At 49.2% G+C, this 21,023-nt stretch overlaps 1 protein-coding gene across 3 annotated transcripts; it reads right to left on the bottom strand.

The window, feature by feature from the left end:
• Positions 1-7,909: 7,909 nt before the first annotated feature.
• On the bottom strand, positions 7,910-20,790 carry LOC122394288 (translation initiation factor IF-2-like). 3 transcript variants are annotated; one of them, XM_043391048.1, is made up of 8 exons: positions 20,617-20,790; positions 14,598-14,762; positions 14,042-14,152; positions 13,488-13,585; positions 12,369-12,508; positions 11,727-11,878; positions 8,696-9,168; positions 7,910-8,370 (listed from the first exon to the last, which is right to left on the bottom strand). In XM_043391048.1, the coding sequence occupies exons 2-8, from the start codon at positions 14,740-14,742 to the stop codon at positions 8,233-8,235; spliced, it is 1,257 nt and encodes a 418-aa protein (XP_043246983.1). In that variant the 5' UTR covers positions 14,743-14,762; positions 20,617-20,790; the 3' UTR covers positions 7,910-8,232. The 3 variants fall into 3 exon arrangements, with proteins under 3 accessions (XP_043246983.1, XP_043246982.1, XP_043246984.1); XM_043391047.1 differs by having other exon boundaries at positions 20,746-20,777; XM_043391049.1 differs by having other exon boundaries at positions 12,369-12,505; positions 20,617-20,762.
• Between the last annotated feature and the right edge of the window lie 233 nt (positions 20,791-21,023).

The following is a 21,023-nucleotide window of genomic DNA, read 5'->3' as shown; positions in this document are numbered from 1 at the left end:
AGGTCCCGATTTTCCCGGTTTTCGGGTCATTGACCTGACCTGGAAGGTCACCCGATGACCTAGGACCTTTAAATTGGGTATCATCGGCTTCCTCTCGTGACGGGCAACACGCTCGTCTTTTCCGCGAAGCTCTAGCTCGATCAGGGGCCAAACGCGAGGGGGGTCGTACCTACCCCCCCCCCTTGTGCCGTCAAAGGACGCAAAATGGCCTGTGCCGGCGAGGGATAAGGCATAGCATAAACAGGAAAACATCATGCGTGTTTCGTTGTGACGTGTCCTCCTAGAATGGACGCACTAGTAACACTACATACCACCATTTATTGTATTTGAAATATGTTCTTATGTAATGGTTCAATTTGCATCGTTTGATTAAAGATAACATCAAAACAAAGAACAGTTGGATTACATATGGCTCACATTTTTCTAGCGTTTGCTTTGTAATGTACAAGTTATGCAGTGCGGGCTTGCACGGCACACGTTTAAGTACCTATAACTTTGGAGGCATGCAGTATGCACAATTACTGCACAGTGCACACACTACACAATGGCGCTTCACGTCGTATTGGCACAGCACTGCAGGAAGGTCTTGCAGGTGAAGCGTCTTCACCAGTCAGTCTTAGGTTTAGGTACACATTATCTGTTGATAATTGCAGAGAATGTAGTTGCTGTCCAGCGCTGATGATACCTTAGTGTCAACGCCAGCCGTAACGAACACTAAGTGGCGAGTCATGCGTGACGATGCGGTCGAAGAGCAAGCAGCGACCAACATATTTGCATAAAAGACTCGCCCACACACGTTGGGAGAGAGAGAGAGAGAGAGAGAGAGAGAGAGAGAGAGAGAGAGAGAGAGAGAGAGAGAGAGCGCTGGGTCCGGGTGTAACAAAGCGAATGAAAGAACAGAGAAAAAGAAAATCGCACATCACACAAACCGGCCCCACCCGGTTAACTCTTTCAGCGTTCGGTGAACATCTGAAAACAGGCGTTTCTCTTGTCGGCGCAGCCCCGGAATGAAGCGTCTGATCGTCTCTGAAACAAGTTTGTTTGCTCAACTCATTGTCACGGAGGCGTCTGCTGTCGGCGGGCTGGCGGCGGTGGCTGCGATGGCAGTGGCGGTGGCGGCGGTGGTGGTGTTGGTAGGGGTTGTGACGGCCACACCGGTGGACCTGCGGCGGTATGGGGGATGGTACGGTGCGGTGGGCAGATGCGGCGGCAGGGGAGGTGGGGGAGGTCCCACCGGAGAGACGGGGGTGGCGATGGGGATGCGGCAGATGTAACAGTGAGGAAGAGTGGAGTGGACCGGGGTGGGCCTGCTGGCAGCTGCGGAAACAGCTGCTGCAGCGGCTGCAGCTGCAGAGGCGGCAGCGGTCCCAGCTGCAGCGGTCGCAGCAGCTATCGAAGACAGAACAGCATCCTGGGAAGGAGGTGGACGATAGTACTGCCAGCAGTACGATACTGAAGGCGACCGAGTCGAATCGACGGCAGCAACAGCAGTTGCGGCAGCCGATGCTGCCGCCGCTGCAGATGCAGCAGCTGAAGCAGCTGCCGAAGTGGCAGAGGCCAAAAGGTCGGATGACGTGCGCTGCCAAGGCCAGCTTGGTGTTGGCGGCGGCGGCGGCGGCGGTGGCGGCGGCGGTGGCGGTGGCGGTGGCGGAGGTGGTGGCGGCAGCGGCAGCGGCGGCAGCGGCGGCAGCGGCGGCGGTGGCGGTGGTGGCGTCAGTGGCGACGGCGGCGGCGGCGGTTTGGTAGCGGCGGTCGCAATTCTTTCAGCAGCATGGACGATAACTCTGGTTGAAGACAATATAGAAGAGACATCGATCCCATCGGAAGACTCGCTGGTTGAGACTCTCCGCCCACAATGGCGGCAGTTTGGTCTTGGCGGCGGCCGTTTCGGTGGGTGAGGCATGCAATGCGGTGGCGGCGGCGGCGGTGGGGCCGGGGCTGGCGGCGGCGGCGATGGCGACATCGTGGCGGCACAACAGACACACCAATATCACTCGGCACACACAATAGTGCGTGCGATTAGATAGCGTCAATGTGCGCAGCTCCAACGCACAGCGCGTTTATGACGAACAGCCGACACGCAGCGGTCAAAAGTCGACGCCCTTAGCGAACACGACGCCCACCGCCGTGTCACTCTGGACTTAACTGCCCTCCCGCACTTCTAACGTCGTGCAGCACGCCCTTCAGACCAGCACTTCCACCCACGCAGTGGAGCCGATCACCGGAACATGGCACCGATAACGGCACGGCAGCGCCGGAACTGGCGCAGTCTGTCGCAACTGCGCCAAATGCTGCACTGTTCCGGTTCTTTATAGACGCGTGGGCGATCGCTGACTCATGGAGCGCTCAGCTCAGCTTCAGACGTTCCTGGTAAACGGCGCCTCTCAGTTGCTAGCTCGGAGGCCAGGGCGACCGCGTACTGGATAGACAGTTGCAAGACAAACCAGACGGCGGGGTTCGGGTCGCGCCCGGGGTGGCGACCGTCCGCGACCAGGGAAGGTCACCTGGACATGCCCCCTGGGTGTAAATGTTGTGACTCATGGAGTCTTGGTGACGAGTGTGATAAGTATGCTGTATGACTGTCACTAGCATGACTGAAAATGCGAAAAATCTGTATCCACTAACACCCTAATGTATTCCGATAACGACACGAAGTGTGGCATTATTAGCATGCATACATTGCAGAATAAATGATGATTTACGAAGCCACGAAGTGTCTGCAGCCAAAGATAGGACACTACATGATCGAGAAGCCTTATCTTAGCATCATAATGCGGTCCACCTACGAGCCACGAACCAGCCACGAGTCGCCATTCTGCAAATGATGGCACCATTTACTTAACGTGAGCTATAAATACAATCATTGTTATATTTAGGTAACGGCTCGACTTGGGTAGGTAACTGCCTTTCTCTTGCCATGCGGGAGGACATTCATGTGGCACGACTCTGGTGACACGTTGTGATAAAAAATCCATGCACATTGCACAATCCCACTCTACAACTATTAAAAGTTAAAACCTTCGTTATAGCACTAAAAAGTAGTTGTCAAAAAAAGTGAATCTTACGTGTAGGACGACATAGCCTGAAATCCGAAGCATATTTAACAAAAACGGCCTCGCCTTGATATCTGCACCATGTAATTTTGACCAAATGTTTATGGTTGTATAATGTATAGCCTAAAAGCATTTCCCGCAAGTTGAAATCATGGTACGCATTATGGCTAGGAAAGCTGAAACAGCGACGCATAAACAAACGTCTCATTTTTACATTATCTTATTGGCAGAACGAGGAATGAAGATTATATCTAGGACGGGGAGGAACCAGGAATGCAGTGTTCGTGCAATCGGTAGTGAAAAGATGGTAGGTAAATACGACGATCAGGGACGAGTGAGAGTAGGCAGAAGTGGTGTGACAATCAATCGTGATTCTATGTATCTTAAACACTCAGGGTCCACTGCACTATAGTAGCGTGCTGTTTAAAAAAGAACTGTCATAAATATCGAATTAATTGTGCACCTACCCGCGAGACATCTCATGTTCTGTGATTTATGTGAAAAAAGGACGGAACGGTATAGGAGGTCCTTGGACGGAACAGCAACATTTTCAAACCTGGCCAAAGTCTAAAACCAATGTATCGAGACAAGGCCAAAACCAATGTTGCTTCAAAAATGTGTTACACTATCAATTGCTGTAAATTATGAAACTAAATACTGACAGTCATTCGTTCAGGCGATTATCGGTGATATCAGGCGCCACTTCTCAACAGCTAGGTAGGTATCGATATTACCTAGGTACCCGATAGGCGATCTCATCGATAGGTACTGGCGGATCTGGGAAGGTCGCGGTCTCTCCCTCTCTCTCTCTCTCTCTCTCTCTCTCTCTCTCTCTCTCTCTCTCTCTCTCTCTCTCTCTCTCTCTCTTCTCTTTCTCTCCTCTCTGTCTGGATGTCTCTCCGTATACCTACACCCCTCTCCCTTTTCTCCTTCTCCGTCCCTCTCTCTTGCTCTCCATTCTCTAGCCGACGAGCCTGCGTATCAGTCAAACAAACTACACAGGGCAGGACTGTAACGATAGGTAGATGATAGTGGACCTCGCAACTCAAAGAACGTTCCAACTGATATCTTCCACCAACATTGGACATGTCGTAGGAGCTCAAGGTTTCTAAACAAACGGACATTTATAGTTATCAGCTTATATCTCTATAAGCACTTAACCCGTAATCCAAATCTTCGACCATACCTATGTTGATGCCGCAGCAAGCATCACTTGCTGCGATCCTTTTGCTGCGGCATAGTGATCGTTTCAGACATATTTGCACTTAATTAATCTTCGTCTAATTCATCTTCAATCAGTGCCAAAGCGAATTACGATAGGCAAGTGGTTTCATTCACAATACCATAACAGCGAAAGAGCCGTTGCAAACATGCGAAAAAGTCGAAGTGCGAAAAAAACGAAATAGAAATGTGCCCACGACCATAAGAACGAGCATGACATATTCATCCATGTTAGATTAGTTTCTAATAGTTTTCACAGATTCGCATCATGGGCGTGATATAGGTAACTATGTGGTAACAAAACCACGAAGACTGTGTTCATATGAAAATGTCGGCTTCAACCATTTCAGTAATAGACATTTGTCAATTATGTGGGTGAATAATGACTTTCTAATGAGGTAATAAACCACCCAGCTTACCTTTATGCAGTCTCTATGTTTCTTCGGACCCGGTCTCACCGCGGGATCTTCAGCAGCTGTCACAGAGTGCAAACTCACTCGGTGCACTTAGCGTCACTGGCTCTCAGGCTCACTTGACACACCACTGACAGGGCCCCTCACTCAACGCTACAGACGGCTGTCTTAGTTCAGACAGAAGATTGTCTTGGTCTTGTCTTAGCCTAGTTCAGACTGTCTTTGTCTAGTTTGACCGTCCCCTGGCGCAGCGACGTTGGTCTCACTCACTGGACCTCAGTTATTCACTGGTCCTCAGTTTGTGGCCGGTCCTCACTTCCCGTCGCGTATCAGCGTGACCGTGTGTGTGTGTGTGTGTGGTGACTCAGTGCACGCGTAACCGAACTGGCTGGTACCGATTGCTCCGAGTCATGGTCAGTCTCGGATCAGCGCTCAGTCACCAGCTTCCATGATATGGAAAGCCTGCCACCAGTCTTAGCACTATGTATAAGCCAAATCAGCGCTCTGGGACCCACAGCACACACTATTTCACAGTCGATCCCAAGCGCACAAGCCAACGGTCCCAGGTTTCACTGAGTGCTATTCAACAGTCACCAGCCAGCACCACTTCCCACCATCCACCTATGCTCACCAGCAGGTCACCACCAGCACCACTCCGGTCGTCGCTCGACCCCGGCCCGCCGCCGACACTAAGGCACCTGTGCCGGCCTCGTCCCCGCCGGCGCGCGGGACCTCAGGCGTGTGCCGCCGATAGGCACGCTGCGCGGATCCGGCCAGATAGCGCGACACGGCCGCACAGACATGGGACTGTTTGTGTCGCCATGGGCGCACAGGTACGTTTAAGTACATACACATGGGACGGGCTGCACGCACCAGCGGAGATTTACGGCGTACGGGCATGGATGAAGTATTCCTAATCCATGGTACGGGTATGTTGTGTAAATTGCGCACACACAAATAAGAACACACTGCGTGTTCACAAAATGAAACCTGAGAGCTGGGATGAGTAATGAAAATGCACGCTACTCAAATGACCTTCGTCTCTCCTTTATCTGACCAAAGTGGGTGGGGGGGGGGGCGCCCCCTCCTTGGACGTTTTATTTTCGTCGTTGCTCGGCACGCGCTCGCTGTAGTTGAAATTTCGCATACCTGACCTTTGATTCAAGCCAGATCTTAAGACACCAACCGCATTTTCTGGTCAGGTCAGGTTACCGACCCATGACGACAAAGTGAAGCTCTGCACGGTCCCAAAATGTCGCAGCTTCGTAACGCCATTAGAGCCAGAGGATCTTCCACAGAAAGGTGACACTAGCAAGACTCAAGAGCTCATTTGCCCCCTTTCCAACCGGAACTCTGCCCAGAAACTCGAGCGTTCAACACGGCAAGAATTGTGGGTAAGCATAGCATACTGGTCAGGTAGTATGTCGGATGACAACGGGTCGCGTGGCACCGCACAAATAAATTGCATCCTAAAAAGCACTCGTAAGTTATAACGCATGAAACCATGAATCGCCCTTGGAATCCAATGGCCTAATATGATGCGACTTCCCATAACATAACGAGACATTCCTAAGCATTATGCAACTTATCATTACGTTTGCAGAAAAACAATAAGCAGCATTCCCTGACCTACAGCGGAAGTGAACTTCCCACCACCCACCCTCCCTTGCACACACGTTTGAACGACACAATGCGTTACTCCCTACCCGGCCAGTGCGGGCACCTCGTCTGCCTGTCATTCTCAGCTGGCTGAGTCACCCGACCCATACCGACACAGGCTGCCGGCTTTTTACTGCCGAGTAAACCTGCACAGGCGCCGGACCTGTACACAGCGCGTCGTATCGGTCGCAGGACAGGCGGCACGCACCTGTTTTGTGCACTGCCCGGCGATAGCCGACACAATATGCAGGGCGCACGCGGCAGGCAGGGGCGGGAGGCGGCCGGCGCACAAAGCACGCGGTCCCACGATAGGTTTTGTGGTATTGCGTTGGGTCGAACCAAGGCCACAGCACAATGGTTCGACCGAACCCTTCGTCATGTCGACACATATCGGGATAAAGGCCGTTTTGATTTGGTGTCGCCTGTTTGCGTCGAAGTCACAACAGAAGGACCAGTTAGACACACCTGTTCGTCTGATAATGGAACTCACGAATCGAACAGCTGAACGTGGGTCAGTGGAACGCGATACGAGCTACACCGGAACGCACTACAATCGATATTTACTCAGGTGACACTTCATTACAGCTTCAAATCGCAGTTCATCAGAACCGCGATTTCTGCAATGCGACCTCTCTGTATGCTGGCCAAGCTGTTTGGGCAGAAAGAAATGACAGCAATGTAGCACACTCCTTCTTGCGTCAGTTTTTAAAATTTTACAGTTCCAGCAACAAACCACTGAGTCTCCGAATAAAAATAGTTGAAACTAGAAACGAAACTAGTGCCGTCTCTTGAGTGCCAAAGTGGAAACAGCCAAGCCACAATCGAGAGACAAATCTAAGAAATAGAGACGAACGGGCCAACGGCTACAAACGCCGAACATAAACCACGTTCCAGCCGATGACCAAACAAAATATAAAATCGACTCGGCGTTGTCGCTTGCGCTTCCCTGCCGGCCCCGGAGCGAAATTTACGGTGTAATAGGTGTCACGATACCCCCGGGCGACAAAGGAAGCGGTCAGCCCTGTACGACGGACATCAGGTCACTCACGGAAGTTGTAAACTCTGTCTTATATCCATCGCCCCGCCGTGACGTATGGTACAGCTGTTCGGAAGACCACGCGTCTATTAGATTTGGGAGACCGATTCTGATGCGTAGTTGCGGGGAATGGACATTGGACGTGAGGTTGGTTTGTTTCGTGATATGATGTTCGAATATGTATGCGAGCTTCGGTGCGAAATCAACCTTAAAAAAAGGATGCAGAGCCGCTTCATACCTTTCTCCATTGTTGGACATTGTTTTGCTTGTTGTCCTCAGTTGCGGCGAAACACTATGCCAATACCAATTTATCGCAGATTTTGACAATGCATATTTTCTTCGAACATCCGTTTTAAGTTCGTGCCAAACCCTGGAATTTGAAGAAAAAAAATCTTCAACTACAACAAAGTGAGCAATATGTCACTTTGAAAGACGCCATCAGGAGGTAAATTATCGTAATAAAGATAAGTTCAACTTAATGACTTCTACGGTCTACCATTACCAAAATGCAATGAAGACATTGATGATTCCGCTTGGTAAGTATATTTTCAACATAAATAATCATTAGGGAAGATACGTAAAGTAGCGTCAATAGTGATAGGAGGTAGTGTTTCATTCATGTCGTAAGTATGTATAATTGTATACATTCTGCTTGATAGCACAAGCAACAAAATGTAAATGTAGCACAGCGCTGAACAGAGCTGGGAAAGACCATCACTTCACAGAACCTAGGCATCATCATGCCATATTTTAAGAAATACGATCTTCAGCAAATTTAGTTACGTTACTTTCTCTTCACCGACCACGCAATGGAAAGAATGAGTAGATCGCTGACTTGTATCGTGCGTCGTCACTGCAGGCTGGAGTAGATGAATTCCACCGCGTGGTCGATGTTGCCCTCGGAGACGAGCAGCGCCTGGCGGACCAGCGCCTCGCTGTCGGTGATACCCAGTTCCAGCAGCTGCCGCACCGCCGCCTCGTCCACCGCCTGGCGGAGAAATGCAGAAGCTGTGGTACCGAGCACGGCCGATAGGGGAGAACACAACGGGCTCGGGCTCGGGCGGCCTGCGAATTCTATAAGAAGCGTTGATCTTCAACTCACTTCACTAGCTCATTTGTCTTTAAAATTACATTTATCAACAAATGTAGCCTAACGTTGAAATATATCATGTATGTTATTTACACGAGTCAAGCGTACAACCGTGATCCCTACCCACCTCTCCCATAAGTCAAAACGAAGAATCCGACATCGGCATGTGCTAAGCAAAACCCAAAACTTCTTACTCTAACCCCCCCCCCTCTCTCTCTCTCACCGGTGACTGATGAGCGGCCTCCTCCCGCACAGGAGCCGCCGGCTGAGGAACAGGAGCAGCAGCAGACGGGGGCGGCTGGGGCTGAGCTGCCTGAGCAGCCGGCGGTGTACGCTGGGCACCAGGCAGTGCGCGCATTGCCTCTCTAAGGGCGGCGCTGACCATCTCTGGTGAGATCACTCCGACCGGCTGCTGCTGCGGAGCCGGAGCCGGAGCCGGAGTAGACATTGGGGCCGGAGCTGCTGCCGGGGCCGGAGCCGGAGCGGGCTGCTGTCTGACGGCAGCCGGAGCCCGGGTCTGTCCACCAGCACTCCCGGCCACGCCAGAGCTCTGAGGGGCCGCGGCGGCCGCGGAGGCCAGGTTGGGCACTGCGGCCGCCAGCGCCGAGGCCAGTTGCTCCCGTGTGATGGGAGGTGCCGCTGCGCCGCCGGCCGCCGCCGCCGGCTCGTCGTCACCGTCGTCGTCATCGAATGAGCCTGTTGGATGGGGAAAGACTAGGGTGAGCACTGTGCGACGGGCTCAGGAGAGGTGCCGCATTCTGGGGGTGTCGTGACGAGATAAAGTACTTGCAAACAACTGAAAGGTTAGAAACAAGCAATCCATTTATTTTTGTGTGTTTCGCTCTTCAATTTTTACTGCTGTTACATTTTTTAATTCAGTTTAAAGTATTGTGAACTGCGGTTGAGTGAACGGGCAACAGTCTTAGCGTAATTCAATGGTCACGTCAGATGCGTATGAAGATTGACACATGATCTTAAGCATTCGACCTTTCAAAATGTTTCACATAATCACATTTCGACACCATTCTACTCAACCGTGCCACGATACATAATTTCACCAGTATAACGCCTTTTGGGGCGAGCAACGGAGCGAGCAAGAGGGTGAGCCTTGCACGTGCGAATTTCGAGGGGGTACCTCCAACTAACTTGTGCACGGCACCCTACTAGCCGGTCTCTAGCGATGTGCCAAATTTTAGCACAATCGGCCCAGCCGTTCTCGAGATCTGGAAGCGGCACCCTGCACGTGCGCACGTGCAGCAGCACCCCAAATCTGGCACATGGATATTGGATATGCAGTGCCTAGTGGGTGCCTACCTACATGCCAACTTTCAGCGCAATCGGCCAAGTAGTTACCGAGATATTGCAACAATTACAAAACTGACACCTCTTCGTTTTGCACATGGCACGTGCGTAAGGGGTCACCCACATGCATCGGGAATAGCCCAATACTTGGTAGAAGGAATGAAGCTACCCTACAAAAATTACCGCGTGTAAATCGGTCAAGTGGTTGCTGAGATATAAGCCTCGCAAAAGCGTCCGCACGGCCGGCCGGCCGCTCATACTCAGAAATTTCCGTTAATCTAAAGAAAGACTCCGCTCGCTTCGCTCGCTCCGTAACCAGTGACCTCAGCTGAGACTTCTCTGCTGCTCCCATCCCCTTCCTAATTTAGTGGTGTCAATTTCAGAAAACGTATGTCCAATGTCCGTCCAACGTCCAATACCTACGTCGACTGTCCGTCCAAAAATGTCCAAGCCAGCCATTTGTCCAAAGATGTCCGACATCTACGCAATAGTTAACACTCAACACCGTTATTTAATTTGCTTTTAATGTATCGTTACCAGCTCAAAAGTGTTAACCCGCGCCCAGATGGGGTCTGCCGAGCAACGCGGTCTGATGGAGGGGGGGGGGGGGCATTTTGCCCCCCCCCTCAGATCTCGAGAACCACGCAACATAGCGACAAGCGGTAAACGGTGTTGGATAGCCCCAACGGGGAACTACCTTTTGACCCAATTTCATTGACCTCGGTCAAACCGATGACGTCACAGGTCAGGTCAAAGGTCGAATTTTCACCGTTTACAGGCATTTCAAGAAATGCGTTGTAAAATCGTGTAAAATGCATTTCATTGAAAATCATCGATGGGAAAATGTTCTTCAAACACATATTTTGCTATTTGAGGTCACTGATACCGGGTCAGGTCACAGAGGTCAGGTCACTGGGGGGTCACAATATGAAAGTGTCATGTGATACATGTTTTATGGTCCATTTTACATGACAAATGCGATTATGTGGGTCAGACAGACTTTAGGGCCAGCTTAGGTCACGTTTTGGTCAAGGTCAGGTCAAGGTCAGGTCAAGGTCAGGTCAAATTAGGTCAAATTTCAAAGTTGATATTTTTGCATAAAATGGGTATCGATTCGATGCAGCTCGTCACGGGGAGTTCAATGGTGGTCTCCGTTTTGCGCTACGAGGTCTAGAATTGCTAAAAATTGAGTACAAAAATTTGACGTCATCAATTTTTAACAGTTTTTTCGCTATAACTTGGCCAAAAAAAGAGGTATCGATCTAAAATTTGGTATGTATATCGAAGAGCGCAGGGACTGTCACATATATTCCGGTTTTTTCGAAATTCGGAAAAATTTTGGAATTTTTTGAGTTTTTCTAAAAAAAATCAATTTTTTTGACTTTTGGGGGTCAAAATCCCAAAATTTCGAAAATCCGAGATAGCAGTTTTGTAGCGCCGTCTTTTCTCTACACAACCACGTACAGAACTTTAAAATTGCTTGTTAACTGTAGAATTGGTGAGCGTTTCAAGATGTCATGTTTTTTGCTCATTTTTACTCGAACATGACCTCAGTTTGACCTCAATAACTCTTGACCTGAGGTGACCTGTGACTTGAAATTTTGTGTGAAGGTGTCAAATTGATGTCCGGTAAGGTACCCAAAATTTGGCGGCGCAGCGCCGCCGTTTTCTCGCTATTTAAGAAAAACCACAGGGGGGGGGGCAAAATGGGCCCCCCCCATCAGGGCGCGGGTTAATCATATCGAAAGCTGAGCTTTCGCGATCAATGTTAAACACGATTACTTTATAAAAAAAAAAAAAAATGTTGAGGTGTAGCAAGCGATTGTCCAAAGTTGTCCAAAGCCTGCTCTCATTGTCCAAACGAATTCCGAGTTGGACATTGGACAAAATCGGAATTCCGAAGATTGAAGTTCCGATTGACACCACTACTTCCTATCCTCTTCATTCCTCACCCTGCTCCATGGGTCGTTCCTCGGCGACTCTGGGCGCCGCCCGCGAGTCGGACGGGCCGGGCCGGCCTCTCTCCGTGCCGGACGAGCCCTCACCGAGCAGAGCGGCCAGCTGAGAGGCAGCGGTGGCCAGCACCGGGTGAGCAGCCACCAGACTGGAGATAGGAGAGCGGGCGGTCACATAACGATACCGGCTGAAGGCCAACGCGGGGAAGAAGAGTGAAATCCACCTAGATGGGTTGAAGAGGAAGATGGACAGAAAAAAAAAGAAGTAATAAGGGGCGGTGCACACATTGATGAGTGGTGAAGTGCAATGCAGGACACCTCATCATTACCGACGTGAGAAACGTAGCATGTGGTTATTTCAGCACCCTATCTAGCAATGCACTGAGTAATGAGTATGCTGGCTGTAGAACCCTCTTTAGAGCAGGCTCGCATGAAACCGATCGCCTGGAATGTAAGTCAGATCATTTTTCAGATTTTTCGTAAGAAATATGTCAAAAGCATCAGGTGCTGCAGACTGCAAGCAAAGTTTCAAATCAGCAATGTGTAGTAACATCGGTTACACAACCTTCTAGATCACCTCGCAACATCTCCTCGCACCAACTCACTATCAACACCACACTGCCTGACAAAACCACTCACCGTTTGACGTTGGTGCGCGGACTGGCGACCTGGAGCAGCAGACCGGGCTCCTGGAGCAGGGCCAGGGCGATGGGGTCGTCCTCGAGCCCCGGCACGGCGGCCAGCAGACGGTCCAGCGTCTCCGGGCGCACCAGACGCTGCTGTAAGGGGAGACGTGGGGTGAGACGATGATGTATGGGAATATGTAAGAGTGAGACGCTGCTTTAGGGTAAGGGAGGAGAGTTGATGGAAAATGAGGAGGAGAGGGGGTGATTGGGGGTAGATGGGATGGGAACGCTTATGTGGGGGGGATGTGAAACCACAAGCTTCTATGGGAGAGAAAACACGATACGCTGCTGGCGGGGAGGAGGAAGTGAAACACTGGTGTAAGGAAGGGTGAAAAGAGACGTCTGTGTGGGATGGAAATCCCGACTGGGACGCTTTTAACGACCAAAATGGATACCAAAATGGATATCAGTGAGTGTACATGAATCCAAACTTAACACACCTCTCGCTATCTCACCACAGACCAAATTCTCCTCAGCTCACACACAAAGACTGAGCACGTCACTGCCGCGGGTAGCTCAGTCCGGCGCGGAGTAACCCCTGGCACAGCGACTGCCGGAGCCGGCGCCGGGCGTCGAGCCGTGGTGGGGGCCGACGTCGGAGTCGATGCGTGGGCGGCCGCGGAGCCAGACAGGCGCCTGGCCCGCCGCCCGACGGAGGAAGGGGGGAGGGGGAGGGGGTCGACGGATACGACGAACAGCTGGGACGGATAGGAAACGGTGACGAAACGGAAACTCCCGGAAGGTGTTGTGAAAACACAGAATCAGGTAAAATAAATATGAATCGCTTTCAGTGGAATAAAGGAAAGTAATATTCTGGATAAGGTAAGGGTCTACAGTAACTCTTTAATAAAAACGTGACGATAAAGATCTGATCTAAGCAATAAAAGGAGACGTTTTGGTGCATTTCGTTTAGAAAGTACGCTGCATACTAGTTACATGACAATACCCGCCTGTACATTCAGTCCTCCCTAATGTATTCTATCATCCCAACCCATCAAACCATGTCCACAACCCTACTGCCCCCTTACCCATACCATCGCAGCCCGCCCCTCCCGTGCCAACCCCCACTTACCGTGAACGCATGTCGGCGCACCGGATCCTGGGTATGACGCTGCAGCGTCCAGGCCAGCTGAGTGCCGTCGGCAGGCTCCGTGGGTGCCGCAGCCGCCGCTGCGCGTGAAAAGAAAGGTGAAGGTGTCATGGTTAACGGGATGTTAGTCGGGGGCGAGGGCGACACTATAGTGGTGGAGTTAGCCTAGTGAATGGAATACTACCTAGCGTGAAAATGTACAATATGAAACTGGTTCGAATTTATTGTATAGCTAAGACTAGCGAACAGCAGAAGTCGCCAAATCTGATAACTGCTGGCATTCGACCACCAAAACATTACTGACTTGTATCAATGGCACAATGCAGCCGCTGATCACATGAACCACTGAACTACTTCTAAGACCTTAAAAGTCAATCAACGACAACACATTTGTCCTTAGTCTCAGTGCCCAGCATTAATTACCTCAGATGACACAATATACTCCATGGAGTCTATGTAGACCATTTACCTCACAAAAAACGGTGCACGAAATGTCCGCAGCCCGTTCCTCTAAGCCTCCCGTAGGCCCTTCTCACCAGTATCGGCATCTGCCGGCCGCCGGAAGCCGTGTAAAACGCTGGCGGCACTCAGTTCGTACGAGCTCAGCGGCCGGTCATCGAGCAGCGGCCGGCCGCGGTACACCAGCTCTGCAGGCGAGAGGGACGACGTGCTGTCAGCGGGGTGGGTGGGGTACCATTCTTCAGTACGTTCTTCAACAAACAGTGGGAGAGGGGTGTGACTTGTCCATGGACAGTGCACAAGCGACAGGCAGCCAGAGAGCAACAGTTGGCGTGGGGATTGTGATAAGTATTTTAGCACAATTGGAATCGGCACCGCACGATGCGTTATTATGAAATGCCCGGTAGGCAAAATCATTTAATCATATCGTCTGAAATGTAATCAATGTTTACCAGGTTTGAAATGCTTGCAAGGTTCTGGTTGCATATAAAGAGCTCTACACACTGTTGAAATACATTTAGCATCCATCTCACCGGAAAAGAACGCGTCTACAAATAAAGTGACCCCCTCCACCTCTAGGCCTGCCACCAAAAGGGGCACCAGCTACCCCATTCACGCCTAGTGACAACTCACCGAGCTGACTGGGTGTGAGGCCGAGCATGTGCGCGGCCGTCGAGCGCACCGCCTGTACGGGCTGGGTGAGACACGAGGGCGGCAGCTGGACTGTCTCCTTACCGACCCCGTCCGCCGACCGGCAGCAGAAGCGTACAGAGACCATCGTCAACGGCGCAGCTCTACCTGGAACATAGCGCGCAGCTGAGTCAGCACAGCAGTCTCAGAGGTGTCTGTTGAAAGGTAAGATAGGCAGGTAGATTTACATAATCTAACCATTCTAACCTGACCTCAAACCACAGCCCACAGTCTGCAGCTTACAACGCCTTATTCAATGAGAATTCAATGAGTATGTAACCCGTTGGTATAACGTAATGTGTAATAACTTAAAACATAACTAAGTAAACACCCTCTCCCCGAATGAGCTTATCATGAAGTCATCATCAATCATTGGAACACATGTGCTCGCCACTTAGTAATAAATGCAGGAACGAGCGAACGAATGTATGAATGAATAAATGAATGAATAAAACATCTCGCCGAATGAACTGATTCTGGAGTAATTATAAATATCTATCAACTGCACCGAATGCACGTATGAACTTGATAATCAGCAGCGCCCATCAAAACTTCCTCCTAAAGAGATCGCGTACGACACAGCTCAGGGAAGCAATCGAAGACTGGACCACCACCATCGAATACGGTTACGACGTCGACATTATCTACTTGGGCTTTGCCAAGGCCTTCGACTCTGTGCCACGCCAGCGTCTGATCCGCGATCGCAGCTCAACTGGATCGCTGTATTTCTAGACAATGACGGACAGAGACAAGTTGGTGGGGCGGCTGCCCGGATGTCACTTCCCACCCAAAACTGGCAAGTTTTGAGATACTGTTCTGTGTAATGCAAAATATTATCTATGTAATGAAAAGAATTGATTCATTGTTGTATTTTATCTAACTTAACAATCGGACATTGTAGGTTTGACAGCTTTTTGTCCCCAAACTGCCCTGGAAAAGCTCCAGCCATGCCGATAACCTCCAGGTCGACTTCGCCGCGATCATCCACTAGCCTGAATATGGCTGCTCCCATTCAATGGCCGAAAATGCAAGGCGATTTTAATTCAGCCGAGATTACAATCCAGGCGGGATTTTAATCCCGATCCCGATCCCAAAATTTTGTCAATCCCGGGATCCCAAAAAAATAGTTTTTCATAAAAAAGGGAATGCAGCCGCTGCATGAGTCATGTTTAAACGGTTCATAATACTGCGTGATATAAAGCAGAGAAATTATTTAGCTGACACTCCGTATTGGCCGTCCACAATCGACCGTGTTGGTAGCTCCCGGGTATCACCCACAGCGGATAAGCCGCTTAACCCGCGCCCGGCTGGAGGTCCTGGATTTCCACGCCCTGCTGGGGGGGGGGGTGTTTGAACACCCCCCCCCCCTTGTAACTCGGCTCCTGGGCCACGTAGCGATACGCGGAAGGCGGCGTTCGAAAGAGCGTAAAAAATAATGACGAAATCACTTCGGTCAATTTTTTGGTCAGGTCAAAGGTCAGGTCACCAGAGGTCATTGAAGGCAAAATTTCGCCGATTTCCAGGTCGAATATCGAAAATTTCCAAGAAGCCAACGCATAACTCGGGAACCAATAGAGCTACAGCGCCGCGGAAAAGCGCATTCGATAGCCCTATTAACGCCCTTTCTGAGTAGTTCTCTCAGATTTGACCTAACGTCAATGATTTTGCCCGCAAGGGGCAAAAACTGCAAAAATAGCCGATTTTTTCGGAAACAGTTTTTCGGCAATAACTTTTGACCCAAGCCTTGTACAAGCTTACTTTTACCGGCATCGTGTTCCTCTCGTCAGGACGCATCGAATGAACTATAACTTGACCTTGAAAGGTCAACTTGAAAATTTGACCTCAGGTCAAGGTCATGACCTGACCGGAAAGGGTCATGTTGCATATCAGTCGATCCGTATCGTCGAGCTGAACACATCTAAGGCGTTTTCATCGCTCTAGCATGCCTCTATCAAAAGTTATTTGCGAAAAACTGTTAGATACCATTCGTGACCTAAGATGACCTCAGGGCATAAACAAGGGTCACGGACACCATTTTCTTGTTCAGTGTGTCTAAACCACTTGTAATTCAGTGTTTAGGGAGTGTTTATAATGTCTTTCGTCCAAAAGAGGCGCATTTCAATTTTCTCCCATTGACTTATAATGGGGAGGTCGCAAAATTGACTTGACCTTAGGTCACCGATATCAAAATTCCGAGATATACATTTTATAGATACTGTTACCCTTATCAATCGCTGAAAGTTTCAAAGCGATCGGTCACTCGGTGTAGCTATGACAGACATTGAAACTTTTTATGAGGTTAGGTCACTTCAAGTGACCTGGTGACCTGACCTTGAATGACCTTGGCCTGAAATTTTCACAACATGTGTAGAATTGATGTATGATAAGGTGTACCAAAAACGGCGGCGCGGAGCGCCGCCGTTTTTGAAATATTCGCGAAAAACCACAAGGGGGGGGGTGTTCAAACACCCCCCCCCCCCAGCAAGGCGCGGGTTAAATACGTACGAAAAAGGGTCTCCGAACGCCAAAAAATTGCAGCATCAGTGCTGCAGCATCGTCATCAGGATTATGGATCGTTCAGCGATTCTGACTTGTCCGTCCGTGGCCGAAATAAAAGAGGTCAAAACAGTCGTTGAGATGTCAGATTGAGCAGAAAGATGTCACAGATGTCACGCAAGTGATGCCAGAGCGCACTGATTTATACGTTAAAGACGGCAGGGTGGAGCTTTCCCAGTCATTGACTATGCCCTCTAAGCGAATTTGCAGCAAAGTCTGCGGAAAATTAGTGATGAAAGCGGAACCGGAAGGAGGTGAAATGGCCAAGCGACGTCTTGAAAACATTGTGAAATAGGAGGCTGCCATATCTGGCCTACACTGGTCGCGAGTTTTACAATTGACAGACCTACCATCAATGGTAGTCGGAACCCGTCTCAATGACGAGACAGTAAACGTACTGGCCAACGCACAGACTTATAAAGGTCAATTGGGAAAAAATGCTAGTCAAATTGAAACGCTTTCTTCACAAATACAAGCGTTTTTAATGCAAAGGACATGGTCTAAGGATGGCTTTTGGTTGCCTCTTTGTTTGTAGTAAGCTAAAAGACGCAAATCTGTCAGTAGAAAATAATTCTTACAAACTTTTGTAAAAAGACCGGGATCCCGGAATCCCGCAAAAAAAAACTTTTGGGATCACGGGATCAGGCACCAAGACGTAGAGACTAGAGATGGTGCTGGCCCGTGGCCGCAAAGCCCTCCCGTTCCCAGCTGCCACCCCGGGACATGACGAGCTGATACGCTGGGAGTCGGTCACAATCTCTCAGCTACGTACCTGGTGCTCACCATTAAAGTGACCATTCTAGCTTAGCATTAGTTTTGAGATGAGATGGCCAAATTGTGGTCCCTTGTTTGCCATTACTGGTTTGGGCACTCACAACATCAATAAATGCAACAACGTACCTCAGACTGCAAAACGTGGCAGATTTCGACGAGATCTCGGGCGTGCACTGCACGGGGCCTCCGCTAGTCTTACTCAGGCGTGCAAGGCATGGCCCAGGCGTGCAGGCGTACAAGAATGAATCAGGGCGTACATACATGCCTGGTGAGCTCTCACTCGAAGCTTGCTAATGAAATAAACGCGAAATGTGAGGACAGAGTCTACGCAACTACCGCGCCTTTGTGAGAGCGCTCAGTGCGGTTCATTGTGATTAAATTTGCGAGTGTGATAGATCACTAGTGCGGTCATTGCCTAAAATTCGGCGTTTTCACTGCGACTGGCTGGCATATACGAGAGACGGGCAGAGGAATCTCTGTCGGACGGCGGACCTTGGTTCGGTCGGGTCCCCATCCAACCGCTCAACCCTTAATCGAGATAGAGCCTCGCGGAAAGAAATGAGCGTATTGCTTGTGAAAAAGAGGAAGCAAATACTTAGGTACCGATTTTGAGTTCTTATATCATTGACTGACCTTCCAGGTCATTGGTCAGATCAATGACCTGTCAGGAAAAGCTGGACTTGCTAGATTTTCTTGAAGTGAAGCAGAACCAGATAAGTCTTCTCTAGAATATTTTGGGGTCCTGATTCTGATTTTCACACTAGTTTTGTTTGATAATGCATGTGTGCATTTGGGATAGGCTGGGTGCGGGTCAGTTCAGGTTAACCAGCATTTGTCCCACCAGTTGTTCTTAGCCAGTATTTACCACCAATGATGCCTCTGTCAGTTTATGTACTTAAGTTTATGTACATCTTCTAATGAATGCTTGATTTGCAGAAAACAACTAAAAAAGCATTAAAATAGAAAACTGAAAGAAAACTGAAGTCACCAAGTAGACCTACCAACCAACCAACCCTGAGACAGTGGAGCCAGTCAGGCATATTGGTTCCCCGTCCCCGATATAAGTATGATGATAAGGTAATCTACGAAAGACATTGCTGACAGACTAAGTTCAAATGTATTGCTTGCTGAGATACTTTCAATGCTGTATGGTAAGTGTCACTAAGATGCTCAATATCAGTATTGTTGCACTTGTGCTGGGTACATAAGCTTGAACTTGAAATGCTGCGTGCTAGGGATGCAGACAAAGGGCGGGCACTCATACTTGCCAGGCGGGCACTCCCATCAAACTGGGCACACCTCGGGCGTGCATCTGCCACACTTTGACTTTGCAGTCTGGAACAACTTCATCACTTTTGTGCCAATTCATTAATTTCTTGAAAGTGGCAGGGTAAGAAGCTTAATTCTGACATGAATAAGATTCTAACTTTCAGTGCAAATAATAAAGAAATTTCAGGGAAGTCGTATCATCTATATAAATGATCTGCTGGATGGACTCCAGCCAGGAGGGAAGCTCTTTGCAGACGATGCAAAGATCTTTCGACGCATCAAGTGTCCAGAAGACAGGCAGCGACTGCAAGCAGATCTCGACAAGCTACAGGAGTGGAGCAACAGGTGGCTTCTTAAATTTAATGAGAAGAAATGTACTGTACTGAACATAGGCAAAAGGAATCCCAAATACTCATACAAAATGGGAGGAGCCCAACTGGCACACTCGGAGCAAGAAAAAGACCTTGGGGTACTAATAACCACTGACCTGAAACCTGCCATGCAAGTCGCCAGAGCAGCAGCAGCAGCAAACTCTATGCTAGGCCGTATCAAGAACACCCTAACATGTCTCAGTGAAGAAACCCTCCTGCCGCTATACAAGGCACTTGTAAGACCACGGATGGAATTTGCAATTCAAGCATGGTCCCCCTACCTCAAGAAAGATATCATGAAGCTGGAGAAGGTGCAAAGGAGGGCCACAAAACTTGTCTCATCACTGTCTCATCTGCCATACGAAGAGCGGCTCCAAAGACTTGGCTTAACCACACTGGAAAAGAGAAGAACTAGAGGCGACATGATTCAAACATTCAAAATACTCAAAGGCTTTGACCGAATCAAAACAGACTGTGCATTTCTGGTCCTGGATCATGGACAGCAAGGAACAAGGGGACACAGTATGAAGCTAATTAAGCCAAGACACAGAACACAAAAACGTAACGAGTTCTTCCCATCTAGAGTTGTCGACAAGTGGAACTGCCTGCCTGAAGGCTAAAACTGTCATACAAAGTGAGAATGTCAATCAATTCAAGAAAAGATTCGACAAGTACATGCTAACTAACAATGAGAGGAGGCAACCCTCATGAGCCATCCGCTCCCATGCCTCCTACTCCTATCTCTTCGGTAAGCATCTCTTCAGTAAGCATTCATATACCTACAACACGGAAGCATGATGCCTGCTACACGACTACCGATTTCAATTTCAGTGCAAAATCACTTGCACCAAAGATTGGCATATGAGGGTCTTAAAGTGTCCTACTTATATAACTCAAACTCTCTCAGGAGAGTTGTATGCTTTGCTCCCAGAAAAAAAAAATAATAGGCGATGGTTTCATCTCAAAAGGTGAAATTGAAATAAATTACCAACCTTCCGTTATGTTAAGTGGTAAAACCACGGTTGGGTAAAACAAAACGTTCAGTGTTGGTTCAGTGGGTAAGACGGTAAAACGGGTAAAACAGTTCTATAGCCTTGGGTAAAACGCACTGTTTTACACACAATATGCTGCGCGCCCTATCTCTGCAACAACAACATACACGCACACAATATACGTGGGGTCCGACTTGCAAGTGTTTGTAACAGCTGCGCCATTTTTGCTTCCGTTACATGGATTTATGTAGTTGTTTATTCTTATGTCTTGATTTATCATATTATTTGAAGGCAAGTAAGCAATAAAAATTGTATGCATTGGTTAAATGAACAAAATAAAATATAAAATGCCTAGTTATTACGAAAAGGTCATGGGTAAAGTAAAAATGTTAAGGAACTATATGTAA

Source organism: Amphibalanus amphitrite, unplaced genomic scaffold (assembly GCF_019059575.1).
Source record: "Amphibalanus amphitrite isolate SeventyFive unplaced genomic scaffold, NRLGWU_Aamphi_draft 000583F_arrow, whole genome shotgun sequence".
NCBI classification, from domain to species: domain Eukaryota; kingdom Metazoa; phylum Arthropoda; class Thecostraca; order Balanomorpha; family Balanidae; genus Amphibalanus; species Amphibalanus amphitrite.
This window is presented reverse-complemented; position numbering and strand designations above follow the sequence as displayed.